Here is a 16,581-nt window from a genome sequence, read left to right as displayed (position 1 = left end):
TCAAATTGTGTGCCACATTAAACCTAGTGTGTAATACTGGGCCAGATTTTTTTGGAATTATCCCAGAAAAAATAAAATAGTGGGAGATTAAGATTGGCAATTCTGCCTCAATGCCAGTGCTGTGTGTGGCATCTGTCTCTAATTTTGTGCCACAGAACATATACTGTATAAGAGTGGGCCACATTTCTTCAATATTCTCCCAGAAAAAATAAAAAGGGGGAGATTTTTATTGATCGTGTCTGCATCAGCATCAGTCCTGTTAGTGGCATATCTGTCTGTCACTGAAGCTGTGTACTGTTATACATTGGGCCTGATTTTCCCTGCAGGCTCACCCGCCTATAAAGGGATATATAAATCCTACAGAAGTTTGAATTCACCTTGTAACTGGTTTTACAGTAACAAATACCATTACTTGGGTTACGTTTTTCAAACAATGAGGAAGTCTGGTGGAAGAGGTTGTGGCCGTGGGCGGTCATTGCCAGCTGGTAATGATGGTAGTGGTGGTGGAGCATCAGGTGGTCGTGGGAAGAGCAATATAGCACCTAAGTCTCGAGTTGTTGAGCCAGGTTCGTCGTCTGGCTACACAAGACCTCGAACGCTCCCTTTTCTTGGAGTAGGAAAACCCCTTTTAAAGCCGGAGCAGCAAGAACAAGTTTTGGCTTTCCTTGCTGACTGAGCCTCTAGCTCTTTCGCCTCCTCTTCTGAAACTGCTAAATGTAAAAGAAGCGCGTCATTAGTGGATGTTCACGGTCAGGGACAAGTCGCTTCCTTGTCTTCTTCACCAAGAACAACAGAGAAGGATGCGTCAGGTGACACAACGGGTTACTCCATGGAGCTCTTTACACATACCGTTCCTGGGTTAGAAAGTGAAACAGTTAACAGGCCATGCCCATTACAAGTTGAATCGGATATGGAGTGCACAGATGCACAGCCACAGCCAGATTACTATGTTGTTCCTTTGACTCAGACCAGAACATTGCCCTCGCAGTGTACTGATCCAGAATCAGACCCTGATGAGACTATGGTGCCCCGTCACGAATGCTATACCACAGGCTTAAACGGTGACACAGACGAAGTTGCACACGAGATAGAAGAGGAGGTCATAGATGACCTAGTTGTTGACCCCGAATTGCAGCCATTGGGGCAACAGGGTGCAGGCGGCAGTAGCTCTGAAGCGGATGAGGAGGAGCCGCAGCAGGCATCAATATCGCAACAGGTTCCATCAGCCGGGCCCGTATATGGCCAAAAATGTGTGGCAAAACCAAAACCAGTTGTAGGACAGCGTGGCCATCAGGGTTAAAGAAGCTCAGTCTGCAATGCCTGAAAAGGTATCCGATAGTAGAAAGAGTGCAGTCTGGCATTTTTTTAAACAACATCCAAATGATCAGCGCAAAGTCATCTGTCAAAAATGTTCAACTACCTTAAGCAGAGGTCAGAATCTTAAAAGTCTAAATACAAGTTGCATGCGTAGACATTTAACCACCATGCATTTGCAAGCCTGGACTAACTACAAAACGTCCCTTAAGGTTGTAGCACCCTCGGCCAATGAAGCTAGTCAGCAATGCTACATCCCTTCCCTCACTGTAAGCCCACCATTTCCCGCACAACCTGCAGTAAATGTGCAGCTTTCGTCGCCAGGCCAAAGCAATCAGGGAATCACCAGTTTCGTAGTAGGAAACACTGCATGTAGGGCACCAGCAAGAATACCATCTCCAACCCTCTCTCAGTCTGCCATGTCCACCGGCACCTCAGCTAGTTCCACGATCTGCAGCTCTCCAGTCCAGCTCACCCTACATGAGACTCTCATTAGGAAAAGGAAGTACTCATCCTCGCATCCGCGTACACAAGGTTTGAACGCCCACATTGCTAGACTAATCTCATTAGAGATGATGCTCTACCGGTTAGTTGAAAGCAAAGCTTTCAAAGCCCTGATGGACTACGCTGTATCATGCTACGAGCTACCCAGTCAACACTTCTTTTCGAGAAAAGCCATCCCAGCCCTCCACCAGCATGTAAAAGACCGCATCATCCATGCACTCAGGCAATCTGTGAGTACAAAGGTGCACCTGACAACAGATGCATGGACCAGTAGGCATGGCCAGGGATGTTACGTGTCCATCACGGCACACTGGGTTAATGTGGTGGATGCAGTGTCCACAGGGGGACAGCAATATTGAGACAGTTCTGCCTAGCCCACGGTCTAGGAAACAGTTGGCTGTAGGCGTTCGCCCCCCTCCTCCTCCTCGTCCTCCTGCAGAAGCGAGAGCTCGTCCACAGACCGCAGTCGCACAACCACTCCTTCTGCAGCTGCCACTGTTGCACACAAGGTGTCCCATTATGGGACAGCTAGTGGCAAGCGTCAGCAGGCTGTATTGGCAATGAAGTGTTTGGGCGACAACAGACACACCGCGGAAGTTCTGTCTGAGTTCTTGCAGAAAGAAACTCAGTCATGGCTGGGCACTGTACATCTTGAGGCAGGCAACGTAGTGAGTGATAACGGAAGGAATTTCATGGCTGCCATAGCCCTTTCACAACTGAAACACATTCCTTGCCTGGCTCACACCTTAAACCTGGTGGTGCAGTGCTTCCTGAAAAGTTATCCGGGGTTACACGACCTGCTCCTCAAAGTGCGCAGACTTTGCACGCATATCCGCCGTTCGCCCGTACACTCCAGCCGTATGCAGAACCATCAGCGGTCTTTGAACCTTCCCCAGCATCGCCTAATCATTGACATTGCAACAAGGTGGAACTCCACACTGCACATGCTTCAGAGACTGTGCAAACAGAGGCGTGCTGTTATGTATTTGTGGGAGGATACACATGCACAGGCAGGCAGTTGGATGGCAGACATGGAGTTGTCAGGTGTGCAGTGGTCGAAGGTACAAGACCTGTGTCAAGTCCTTCAGTATTTTGAGGAATGCACACAGCTGGTTAGTGCAGACAACGCCATAATAAGCATGAGCATCCCCCTAATGCGTCTGCTGATGCAAAGTTTGACGCACATAAAGGAGCAGGCGTCTGTAGCCGAGGAAGAGGAAAGCCTTGATGACAGTCAGCCATTGTCTGGTCAGGGCAATCTACAGGATGTGGTAGCGGGCGAAGAGGAGGAGGACAAGGAGGATGATGGAGATGAGTATTTTTTGAATGAGGAAGCTTCTCTAGGGCCAATAGAAACTGGTGGCGTTGCAAGGCCGGGTTCAGGTTTTTTGAGGGAGACAAGTGACGTAGATTCCCTTGAAACTGCCCCTCAACCCAGCACAACCGCAGATTTGACAACTGGAACTTTGGCCCACATGGCGGATTATGCCTTACGTATCCTCAAAAGGGACCCACGCATTATTAAAATGATGACCGATGATGATTACTGGTTGGCCTGCCTCCTTGATCCTCGCTATAAAGGCAAATTGCAAAATATCATGCCACATGAGAACCTCGAACAAATATTAGCAACCAAACAAGCAACTCTGGTAGACTGTTTGATTCAAGCATTCCCAGCACACAGCACCGGTGATGGTTCTCACACGAGCTGCAGGGGGCAACAGGGCAGAGGTGTTAGAGGTGCACAAATCAGAAGTGGCGTTGGACAGAGGGGTTTTCTGACCAGGTTGTGGAGTGATTTCGCAATGACCGCAGACAGGACCGGTACTGCAGCATCAATTCAAAGTGACAGGAGACAACATTTGTCCAGTATGGTTACTAACTATTTTTCATCCCTTATCGATGTTCTCCCTCAACCGTCATTCCCATTTGATTCCTGGGCATCCAAAATAGACACCTGGCCTGAATTGGCAGAATATACATTGCAGGAGGTTGCTTGCCCAGCAGCTAGTGTGCTATCAGAAAGAGTATTCAGTGCTGCTGGTTCAATATTGACCGAAAAAAGGACTCGTCTGGCTACCCAAAATGTTGATGATCTAACCTTCATTAAAATGAACCAATCATGGATTTCGAATTATTTTGCCCCACCTTTCCCGGCTGACATCTAGCTTTCCTATAAAAAGGTCTTGCGTGTGGACTGGTCTTACTGACTGTTCCAATCTCTTAATTTGCAGCAGCTGATTGTCCAGCATACGACATGTTGACACCTCTCTAAATGGCCAAACTCCCCCCACGGGGCCGTGGTCTCGCCACTTGGTGCAAGCACCCGTGAGAGTGCTGTTTGTCTGAAGAGGTGGGTGTGCCCACTTTTGGTCGACGGCACTGCCACTGGGTCCCTCATAGTACAATAAAGTGTCTCTGGCGGTGGTGGCACGCAACCAACGTCAGACACACCGTTGTAACATGAGGGGCCCTAGACCTGTACCTCCGGCCACAAGAGAGTTCCCCCCCAGCTCAAACACTGTTCTACCACATGCAAAATTATCTCTCACCGCTCCACCAATGTTTAGTCTATGCGCTGACATCCTTCAATGCCTGGCACTGACAATACCAATTTGTTGACATGTATGATGCTAGTTAAAATAGTCAGGGTCAGTTGTCCTATATTGACACCAGTAAATACTTAGCACCAAATTACTATGTCTGAAACTGAGCAGAGGAGCCCACCCCTGTACCTAAGTATGCCACCCTTTTGTTTTTTGGTTTTGTTGTTTTGCGAGACATTAACATATATTTATTTGTTGGGAGTACTAACTGTGTTAGACACTCCTTCCAATCGTCCTCCGCTGATCACACCAATGCTGCCTGTGTACCCCTGCAAGATAATTCAAACTGCTTTGAGCCTATTTTTTAAAATTTAAGGCCTACTAAGTCTGTCTGTGGTCCTTCCTTCCATTTGTCCTCCGCTGAGCACAACAATGCCAACCGTGTACCCATGTGACTTTTTTTCAACCTGCAGTGAGCCTACTTTGTGGTGTAAGGCCTACTAGCAGTGTCTGTCTGCGCCACTTAATAAAGCTGTCCTCCTCTTAAAAAAAAAAAAAAAAAAAAGGCTGATTTTCAGCTGGTCAGAATTATAAAACTGCATTGGGGCCACAAGTTTCGTTGTGGTCTACAAACGGTGTCTTCTGCTCCAAGGTGTTCTCTCTGTTGCCTCTCCCTCGCTTCTATCTTGAAGCTCTCGTTAAGTAGTTGTTGAAACAACACTGCATTAAGCCTACAAGTTAGGTCTGGGTTGTAGGGACGATGTCTGCCGCTCCAAGGTGTTCTCCAGGTTGCCTTTCCCTAGCTTCTATCTTCAGGCTCTTGTTAAATAGTTTTTTAATTGAACAACTGCAGTGGGGCTACTAGTTTGGTTGGGGCTTACTAACAGTGTCTGTCGCTCCAAGGTGTTCTCCTGGTTGCCTTTCCTGAGCTTCAATCTTCAGGCTCTTGTTAAATAGTTTTTTAATCGAACAACTGCAGTGGGGCTACTAGTTTGGTTGGGGCCTACTAGCGGTGTCTGCCGCTCCAAGGTGTTCTCCTGGTTGCCTTTCCTGAGCTTCAATCTTCAGGCTCTTGTTAAATAGTTTTTTAATCGAACAACTGCAGTGGGGCTACTAGTTTGGTTGGGGCCTACTAGCGGTGTCTGCCGCTCCAAGGTGTTCTCCTGGTTGCCTTTCCTGAGCTTCAATCTTCAGGCTCTTGATAAATAGTTTTTTAACCTTAGTGACGGAGCCAAATTTTTAAAATCTGACCAGTGTCAATTTATGTGGTAATAACTCTGGAATCCTTCAACAAATTTCAGTGATTTTGAGATTGTTTTTTCGTGACACATTATACTTTTTGATAGTGGTAAATTTAGGTTGATATGTTTTGTGTTTATTTATAAAAAATATCAGAAATTTGAGAAAAATGTAAAAAAATTAGCAATTTTCAAGCTTTGAATGATTATCCCTTTAATCCAGATAGTTATACCACACCAAAACATTAATAAATAACAATTCCCACACGTCTGCTTTACATCAGCACCATTTGTAAAATGTTATTTTACTTTGTTAGCATTTTAGGAGGTTTAAAAATGTAGCAGCAATTTTTCATTTTTTCAAGAAAATTTACAAAATAATTTTTTTTAGTTACCTATCCATGGTTAAAGTGCCTTTAGTGGACCCATATATTGGGAAACCCCCAAAAGTTATTCCATTTTAAAAACAGCGCCCCCTGACATATTGAAAACGGCTGTCAGGTAGTTTATTAACCCTTCAGGTGCTGTACAGGAATTAATGCAAAGTGGCATGACAGAAAGGAAAATGTGTATGTTTACCACCTAAATGCCACTAACTTCTGAACAGATTACTACAGCTGTCAGACTCTATGGCCAGAATTTGGTTGTGAATTGCCATGGCAAACATCAGGACCACACAATCATGATCTCTGGGGGCCGATGGGGAGAAATAGGAAGCCCCCACACTCTGTTAACCATTTATAATGATGTTGTCACTATTGACAGCAGCATCTAAGGGGTTAAACAGATTTGGACGGTGCAAACACTGATCATGGCTGATGCAGCAAGTTGTCAGCTATAGTGCAGAACCGACAGATGCTGGATTATCACTTGTATGGGGAGGCTATTCTCTAATATCTCAGGTCAGTTAAAAGACGTATTGGCGGTCATTAAGGGGTTAATCAAACAACTGCAGTGGGGCTACTAGTTTGGTTGGGGCCTACTAACGGTGTATGCCGCTCCGTGCTGTTCTCCTGGTTTCCTGTCCTGAAATTCCATTTTCAGGCTCTCGTTAAGTAGTTGTTGAAACAACACTGCATTAGGCCTACAAGTTGGGTCTGGGTTGTAGAGACGGTGTCTGCCGCTCCAAGGTGTTCTCCAGGTTGCCTCTCCCTAGCTTCTATCTTCAAGCTCTCGTTAAGTAGTTGTTGAAACAACACTGCATTAGGCCTACAAGTTGGGTCTGGGTTCTACAAACGGTGTCTTCAGCTCCAAGGTGTTCTCCAGGTTGCCTCTCCCTAGCTTCTATCTTGAAGCTCTCGTTAAGTAGTTGTTGAAACAACACTGCATTAGGGCTACAAGTTGGGTCTTGGTTGTAGAGACGGTGTCTGCCGCTCCAAGGTGTTCTCCAGGTTGCCTCTCCCTAGCTTCTATCTTCAAGCTCTCATTAAGTAGCTGTTGAAACCACACTGCATTGGGCCTACAAGTTGGGTCTGGGTTCTACAAACGGTGTCTTCCGCTCCAAGGTGTTCTCCAGGTTGCCTCTCCCTAGCTTCTATCTTTAAGCTCTCGTTAAGTAGTTGTTGAAACCACACTGCATTAGGCCTACAAGTTGGGTCTGGGTTCTACAAACGGTGTCTTCCGCTCCAAGGTGTTCTCCAGGTTGCCTTTCCCTAGCTTCTATCTTCAGGCTCTCGTTAAATTGTTTTTAATATAACACTGCATTTGGCCTACTTGTTTTGTTGGCCCTACTAACGGTGTCTGCCGCTCCTTGATGTTCTCCTACACTGAACAAACCAGTGCTGCCTGTTTACTTCTGTTACCAATTTGGAACTGCATTTAGCCTACTTACTGATTTGGGCCTACTCACTGTGTCTCATTACAGTTGTACTCCACTGAACAAAGCAATGCCCCCTCTTTAGTCCTGTTACCAATTTTATACTGCATTTTACCCACTTTATTATTTGGGCCTATATCTATGTTTCCTCCTCATCCTGCCCATTGCCCAGCCAGTGATAGATGAGTCTGCTGGTACATTGACCCAGAACGCTACATTCCCCGTGCACGCTACACAGCCAGAATATGACCCTGCTGAAAGTCAGGTTCCCTGACCACCTTACACGGGGACAAAGAGAAAGGTGAAGATGAAAGTGCAGGTTCCTTCATCAGGTGGGGGGGAATACTCGTTGGCGACGTCACTGGCACAGGGCCTCTCATAGTACGCAAAAGTGTCGCTGCCGGTGGGAGGCGCCCCCACCGTGCAAACACACCGCCGTACTTTGAGGGGCCCTGTGCCAGTGCCAATGCCAATGAGTGGGCCCCCCCTGCTTGCTCAGGATCACAGCACTTGCAAAGTTGAAATACTTACCTCTCCCTGCTCCACTGCCGTGATGTGGTCCACATTTCCTGGGCCCACTAAATACTTGAACCAGTCCTACCCCCCACAACTTTAGCCAAATGACCCCCAATTTCCAATGCCTTACTATTATTATAAGGTAAATTAAGATTGACAAGCTTCAGTAACAAGAATGGATGTTTTTGCCATTAAAATGGGCACTGTAGGTGTTTTCCTGGCCTCCACTCACTGCCGACTATGCTCCCCCATTGACTTGCATTGGGTTTCGTGTTTCGGTCGATCCCCGACTTTTCGCAATGATCGGCTGATTTCACTCGACTCGACTTTTGAGATAGTCGGGTTTCGCGAAACCCGACTCGACCCTAAAAAACTAAAAGTCGCTCAACCCTACCTCTGATCACCTCCTCTCTTTGGTCTTTAAACTTTTTCTATACCATAAAATTTCAGGGAACTAATGTTGCCCCTATGTATTTGAGAAAAATGTTTAGAGGCTGCTGATATACCAACAGCTTTAGAACTAACCACATCAGACATGTGACGCCTTATGCATTTTTTCATTGCTCCAAGGAGTACAACCTGTATATTGGATATCACATTGCTTACATTCAATAATATATAGAACACTTATATATAATAGATATTTATAAATATATATATAGAGTAACTAATTTAACCCCTTCACGACATGCGCCGTACTAGTACTGTGCATGCCGTATCACCCCCTTTGATGTGGGCTCGGGCGGTGAGCCCACATCAAAGTCGCGACATGTCAGCTGTTTTGTACAGCTGACATGTGCGCGCAATAGCGGCGGGTGAAATCGCTATTCACCCGCCGCTATTAACCTGTTAAATGCCGTTGTCAAACGTAGACAGCGGCATTTAACCGGCGCTTCCGGCTGGGCGGCCGGAAATGATGTCATCGCTTACCCCCGTCACATGATCGGGGGTCGGCAATGCATCAGGAAGGTAACCATAGAGGTCCTTGAGACCTCTATGGTTACTGATGCCGACCTGCTGTGAGCGCTCCCCTATGGTCGGCGCTCACAGCACACATGCATTTCAGCTACATAGCAGCGATCTGATGATCGCTGCTATGTAACAGAGCCGATCAGGCTATGCCAGCTTCTAGCCTCCCATGGAGGCTATTGAAGCATGGCACAAGTAAAAAAAAAATGTTTTTAAAAATATGAAAAAAATATAAAATTTTAATCACACCCTTTCGCCCCATCCTAAATAAACAAATTAAAAAAAAAAACCTACACGTATTTGGTATCGCCGCATTCAGAATCGCCCGATCTATCAATATAAAAAAGCATTAACCTGATCGCTAAACAGCGTAGCGAGAAAAAAAAATCCGAAATGCCAGAATTACGTTTTTTCATTAAAATGCAATAACGGGCGATCAAAAGAACGTACCTGCACCAAAATGGTATCATTAAAAACATCAGCTCGGCATGCAAAAAATAAGCCTTCACCCGACCCCAGATCACGAAAAATGGAGACGCTTCGGGTATCGGAAAATGGCACTTTTTTTTTTTTTTTAAGCAAAGTTTGAATTTTTTTTCACCACTTCGATAAAAAATAACCTAGACATGTTAGATGTCTAGGAACTCGTAATGACCTAGAGAATCACAATAGCAGGTTAGTTTTAGCATTTAATGAACCTAGCAAAAAAGCCAAGCAAAAAACAAGTGTGGGATTGCACTTTTTTTTGCAATTTCACCGCACTTGGAATTTTTTTCCCGTTTTCTAGTAAAGGACATGGTAAAACCAATGGTGTCGTTCAAAAGTACAACTCGTCCTGCAAAAAATGAGCCCTCACACGGCCATATTGACGGAAAAATAAAAAAGTAATGGCTCTAGGAAGGAGGGAAGTGAAAAATGAAAACGCAATAACGAAAAAGGGCCGCGACTTGAAGGGGTTAATATATTGATGCAGGTGCCATTTCTTTCACCACTATGATAACATTTTACCTTTAAAGATGTACAGTAACATTTACATTTAGTAGAGATTTGCTTAAATGTTTGCCAAGAGATAATTTGTTCGAATTTTTGTTTCTATGGAATAACACTCTAATATGGCACATAATGAAGTATGCCTCAAATTTTTATGCTACATTTCTAAAGAATAAATAGGACTGGAAAAAACCTCTGTGTACCTGCATATGAAATTAGAGGCATACAAAGGTACAATTAAGCCCCATGCAATTCTATTGGAAGCCTATTATGGTTCGGGAATAGTAGCAGTGAAATGCAACATTGTCAAGACTTATCACCAAACTGCTAATTCAGAATGAGGAAAATAGAAGAGAAAGCAAAAATATTGAATAATCCTTTCTATCTTATTCTACTTTCTTTGCATTCAAGGTTTCCCAGCTGTATTTGTGATAGTGTGGGCAGTCGTCCGTGCTACATTAGCAGATGCAAGGTAAGATATAGCACATTATGGAAATATTGAAAAATAATGTTCTATGCTGAATCGAATATAGACTGTGTATAAAATCTATTTCCTTAGATGCACTGTCCACTTTGGATCACTTACTGACTGAGAAATAATGTGATTTCACAACACTAAATTTCAATGTATTCACTGCCCCTTTCTATATTTTCTGCAGTTATAAAAGACTGTACAATTTCAGAATCTGGCAATTATTGCATTTCTAGCCCTTCATTAGCTCTCAGTTTTCTGGGCAATTATATGTTGGTAAACTATGAAAGTAGGAACCCCTGTGGTTTTGTAGATTTCAAGAGTATTTTTAACAATGTCTTATCACAGACTTTTCTGCAATTTTGCTGCTAATGATCTTTAAACTTACTCTGTTCTTCATGTTTGTTAAAGCATGACATAGTCGCTAACCTTTCGAAAAGCTCTTGTATTAACTTCAATAATGAACACGCACACGATTGGAAAAAAGAAAAAACATTTTGTTAAAAGTTATTTTAAGCTTTATCGCATTTTCAAATAAATCTAAAAGCATACTAACTTTATCAATCAACCTGGGTTGCAGCGTGGACCTCAGGATGTAATTTTATATTGGCTTTTAATGATAGTACTGTCTAGGTAAGGAAACGTATCAGTTTGTGAGACAAAAGGAGTGTTTCCTTAATTTGTATCTGTCATCCAGCAAAACAGAAAATACAGAAATCATCAGCAGATATAACATCAATGCGCTTAACCCCTTCTCTACCTTGGATGTACTGGGTACGTCATGGCGATTTTGAATGCACAGGAGCTGTGAATGTGCAATTGCCGCCAAGTGTTCAACTAACATCCTAGTTGACAGCTGGATCTCAATGTCAGGTGTGGTGCCAGCACCACTCCCGGCACTTGAACCCCCTATATGCTAGGAATCTATATTGATTGCACAATTTACGAGGCAGAGAGAAGGATGGGCTCCATTTCCCTTCCAATTACTACCCTCTCGACTTCAGTGAGTAGGCCCAATCCTTTCCATGCGGACCTGATGTTGTCATTATGACATCTGGAATATAGAGAAAAATGGTGTGCACTCAGGTCAAGTATACGAGGTGCTGGCGTAATGGACCTGGATGGCCCCAAAGCTCAATAGTAGAAATTCACCGCACACTCTCAAATGCTGGTTTGCAGACGTGTATTAACACTTTTATTCCAAAAAAATTTTTTGTCAAACAGAAGATATAACCACAAGCAGTGTAGAAGTGAAGTAAGGTACAACTACAGCGCATGTCGTGAAGGGGTTAAAGGTTAAAAAAAAAAATCACAAAATAATACCAACACAATAAACATATATTTTAGCCATGAATTTATAGTTTTATGTAAAAAAGTATACACACAAGTATAAGTTTGTTATCGCTGCATCCGGAACAACCTGCCCCATAAAACTGTCACATTAGTTAACCCCTTCAGTGAGCACCATAAAAAATTTAAAAACTGGCAAAAAACAATGCTTTTTCATCATACCACCAAGCAAAAAGTGGAATAAAACATGATAAAAAAGATAAATTTAAATAAAAATGGAATTGTTGAATAGGTCACCTTGTCCCACAAAAACAAGCTGCCATACAGCTCCATTAGGGGAAAAATAAAAAAGCTACAGCTCTCAAAATATAGTGAGGCAAAAATAATATTTTTTTTCTATAAAAAAAGATTTTATTATGTAAAAGCGCCAAAACATAAAAAATATATAAATGTGGTATTGCTGTAATTGTACTTACCCGAAGAGTGAAGCTGCCTGTTCAATTTTACTACACATGGAACGTCATAAAAAAAACAAAAGCAAAAACTATTCCTAAATTGCTTGTTTTTCTTCATTCTTCCTCCCAAGAATGAAGAAATTGTATGTGCTTGAAAATGGTAAAAAATAAAAATTACAACTCATCCCATAAAAAAACAAGCTCTCTCATGACTCTGTCAACTGAAATATGGAAAATTATCTTTCAAAATAAGGCGTGTTTTACTGTGTGACAGCAGCCAAACCGAAAATATATATAAATCTGGCATCACTGTAATCACACTGACACACATGATGAACGGCGTGAAAAATAAATAAAACCAATTCACCTGCAGTTGATTTTTTCATTCTGCCTCCCAAAGATCGCAATATGTCTCGGAGCACATTTGTCCTGCACTCTACGCTGAGCTCTTACACCAGGGTTTCCATATAAATCTCTGATTCAGACAGAACACTGAGTGGAAGATTTCCTATAATGAGGCAAATGAAGACACTGTAGATGCAGTCTGACTGTGTCTTTTTTGGTGTGCATAAAAGTACGGTTCGTCACAGTTTTGTGCCTTTCTGAAAAGAATGACAACACTGAATAGAGGCCAAATGGAGTACATTGCAACTGCTGCATCATTGCAGTGAATGGATCCTTCGGGGGTTTTATCTGAATTATGTCTTTCAGAGATTCATATACAATTTGTCTCTTCAGAGAGGAAGAGGACTAGAATTCTAGTGCCACCTATTGGAAGTAGCAATCCTAACAGTCAATGTAGACCCTTTAGTGAGCCTTGTCACATGACTTAGGATAAAAGCCAAACCAGAATCTCAATTTGCAGACACTGTGTTTCGGGGTACTTCCCCTCATGTGTCTGCAAATTGATATTCTGGTTTGGCTTTTATCCTAAGTCATGTGACAAGGCTCGTTAAAGGGTCGACATTGACTGTTAGGATTGCTACTTCCAATAGATGGCACTAGAGTTCTAGTCCTCTTCCTCTCTGAAGAGACAAATTGCATATTTCCCAGAGGAGCATTGCGGCTTTAAGTCTCCTCATCTCGACATGCTTAACATGTCACTCTCCGCAAAAAAGATTCATATAGAAACCTTAAAGTGTTAGGGCACACAGAATGCATGTGTTCTCATTTAATTGTCTGCTGCCAAATTGGTTCTCTGAAAGAGATGGTATGTGCATGGAGGAAAGAACACATAAGACACAGTGGATCATGTATCAAATGATTCTTCCTGATTTAATGCTTCACAGAATATCTCCTTTTGTAGGAGAAATCGGGCGGTCTCAGCACATTACATCATGGGTTTTTCCAACATAACAATTATCACAAGTCACTTTTGATTGATTAGGCTACTTTCACACTAGCGTTTTTCTCCAGACGTCGAAATGCGTCGTTTTGTTCAAAAAATGGATGCGTCAAAAATAGTGAAAAACGGATGCAACGCATACACTATTTCGACGGATGCGTCGCGAATCCGCTAAACGGTTCCGTTAATACTGTATGCGTTGCATCCGTTTTTACCATCCGTTGCATCCCTTTTCATGACGGATCCGTTTTTAAAATGGGAGTTTCCCAAATGTGATTGGCTACTGGAAAATAGGGAAAACTATATACTGACTGTTTTTACAGCCCATCTTTGAGGGTTTTAGTTTAGTAGCAGAGATGGAAGGTGTACTTGGTAGAATTGCGAGTGTGGTAACTGAAGTTATATTTGAGACAAATCGCCTGGATATTATAATGCGGGAGAAGGAGGCGGCAGCAGAAAGACGGAGGATGCTTCTGCAGCAACGGAGACGGAGAAGAGTATGGATACATCCGATAAATGAACTGCGGATGACCAGGGGTGTCCAGTCCACTCTGTACCTGGAGTTGCGGCACAATCCAGACAAATTTTTCAATTATGTACGGATGAAGAAGGAGCATTTCGATTATTTGCTGGAAAAAATAGGGGATGTCATCCAAAGGCAGGACACACGGATGAGGCTTGCTATCACACCGGCGGAGCGGCTCATAGTGACCCTGCGGTAAGCCTCTTTTTTATTATGTCATTACTCATCTTTAGGCTGGCGTCACACTAGCGAGTTTTACGGACGTATGAGCGCAGAAAATACGTCCGTAAAACTCGCAAAACAAACGTCCCTGCCCCTGCTCCTATCTGCCGTATTTTACTGATCAGTATTATACAGCTTTCTACGGCCGTAGAAAATCGCAGCATGCTGAGTTCGTCACCGTATTGCGCAAATAAAACGCCAATGAAAGTCTATGGAAGCCCCAAAAATACGGATTACACACGGACCAGCAGTGTGACTTGCGAGAAATACGCAGCGGTGTTAGAGAGAAAAGCCGGTAATTCAGTGCGGTGTACAGTAAAATCACACTGACAGCTTACAGTAGAATAGGTGGAATAAAGGTGTACACATAGAATAGGTAAATATATATATATATATATATATATATATATATATATATACAGTTAGGGCCAGAAATATTTGGACAGTGACACAAGTTTTTTTATTTTAGCTGTTTACAAAAACATGTTCAGAAATACAATTATATATATAATATGGGCTGAAAGTGCACACTCCCAGCTGCAATATGATAGTTTCCACATCCAAATCGGAGAAAGGGTTTAGGAATCATAGCTCTGTAATGCATAGCGTCCTCTTTTTCAAGGGACCAAAAGTAATTGGACAATGGACTCTCAGGGCTGCAATTAACTCTGAAGGCGTCTCCCTCGTTAACCTGTAATCAATCAAGTAGTTAAAAGGTCAGGGGTGGATTCCAGGTGTGTGGTTTTGCATTTGGAAGCTGTTGCTGTGAGCAGACAACATGCGGTCAAAGGAACTCTCAATTGAGGTGAAGCAGAACATCCTGAGGCTGAAAAAAAAGAAAAAATCCATCAGAGAGATAGCAGACATGCCTGGAGTAGCAAAATCAACAGTTGGGTACATTCTGAGAAAAATGGAATTGACTGGTGAGCTTGGGAACTCAAAAAGGCCTGGGCGTCCACGGATGACAACAGTGGTGGATGATCGCCGCATACTTAATTTGGTGAAGAAGAACCCGTTCACAACATCAACTGAAGTCCAGAACACTCTCGGTGAAGTAGGTTTATCTGTCTCTAAGTCAACAGTAAAGAGAAGACTCCATGACAGTAAATACAAAGGGTTCACATCTAGATGCAAACCATTCATCAATAACAAAAATAGACAGACCAGAGTTAAATTTGCAGAAAAACACCTCAAGAAGCCAGCTCAGTTCTGGAAAAGTATTCTATGGACAGATGAGACAAAGATCAACCTGTACCAGAATGATGGGAAGAAAAATGTTTGGAGAAGAAAGGGAACGGCACATGATCCAAGGCACACCACATCCTCTGTAAAACATGGTGGAGGCAACGTGATGGCATGGGCATGCATGGCTTTCAATGGCACTGGGTCACTTGTGTTTATTGATGACATAAGAGCAGACAAGAGTAGCCGGATGAATTCTGAAGTGTACCGGGATATACTTTCAGCCCAGATTCAGCCAAATGCTGCAAAGTTGATTGGACGGCGCTTCATAGTACAGATGGACAATGACCCCAAGCATACAGCCAAAGCTACCCAGGAGTTCATGAGTGCCAAAAAGTGGAACATTCTGCAATGGCCAAGTCAATCTCCAGATCTAAACCCAATTGAGCATGCATTTCACTTGCTCAAATCCAGACTTAAGACGGAAAGACCCACAAACAAGCAAGACCTGAAGGCTGCGGCTGTAAAGGCCTGGCAAAGCATTAAGAAGGAGGAAACCCAGCGTTTGGTGATGTCCATGGGTTCCAGACTTAAGGCAGTGATTGCCTCCAAAGGATTTGCAACAAAATATTGAAAATAAAAATATTTTGTTTGGGTTATGTTTATTTGTCCAATTACTTTTGACCTCCTAAAATGTGGAGTGTTTGTAAAGAAATGTGTACAATTCCTACACTTTCTATCAGATATTTTTGTTCAACCCTTCAAATTAAACGTTACAATCTGCACTTGAATTCTGTTGTAGAGGTTTCATTTCAAATCCAATGTGGTGGCATGCAGAGCCCAAATCGCGAAAATTGTGTCACTGTCCAAATATTTCTGGCCCTAACTGTATGTCAGTGAGACACATATATGTATATATATTATTACTTCATACAGCGCTAGATAGCGTTAAAGCCGGTAATTCAATTGCCGGCTTTTGCTATCTCCTTCCTAAACCCGACGTGATATGAGACCTGGTTTACATACAGTAAACCATCTCATATCACCATTTTTTTTGCAGATTCCACACTACTAATGTTAGTAGTGTGTATATGCAAAATTCGGCCGTTCTAGCTATTAAATTAAAGGGTTAAATGGCGGAAACAATTGGTGTGGGCTCCCACGCAATTTTCTCCGCCAGAGTAGTAAAGCCAGTGACT

General features: G+C 43.0%; 1 protein-coding gene across 1 annotated transcript in view; it reads left to right on the top strand.

Annotated features, from left to right (window-relative positions):
- PTH2R (parathyroid hormone 2 receptor) overlaps positions 1–16,581 on the top strand; it is a 1,239,906-nt gene that overhangs the window by 784,528 nt on the left and 438,797 nt on the right. Inside the window, exon 8 of the mRNA XM_069733763.1 lies at positions 10,305–10,365. Coding sequence (XP_069589864.1) covers positions 10,305–10,365 — 61 coding nt within the window. The remainder of the gene's footprint in view (positions 1–10,304; positions 10,366–16,581) is intronic.

Source organism: Ranitomeya imitator, chromosome 7 (genome assembly GCF_032444005.1).
Source record: "Ranitomeya imitator isolate aRanImi1 chromosome 7, aRanImi1.pri, whole genome shotgun sequence".
Lineage (NCBI taxonomy): Eukaryota > Metazoa > Chordata > Amphibia > Anura > Dendrobatidae > Ranitomeya > Ranitomeya imitator.
Note: the sequence above shows the minus strand (reverse complement) of the source record. Positions and strands in the feature narration are given on the sequence as shown.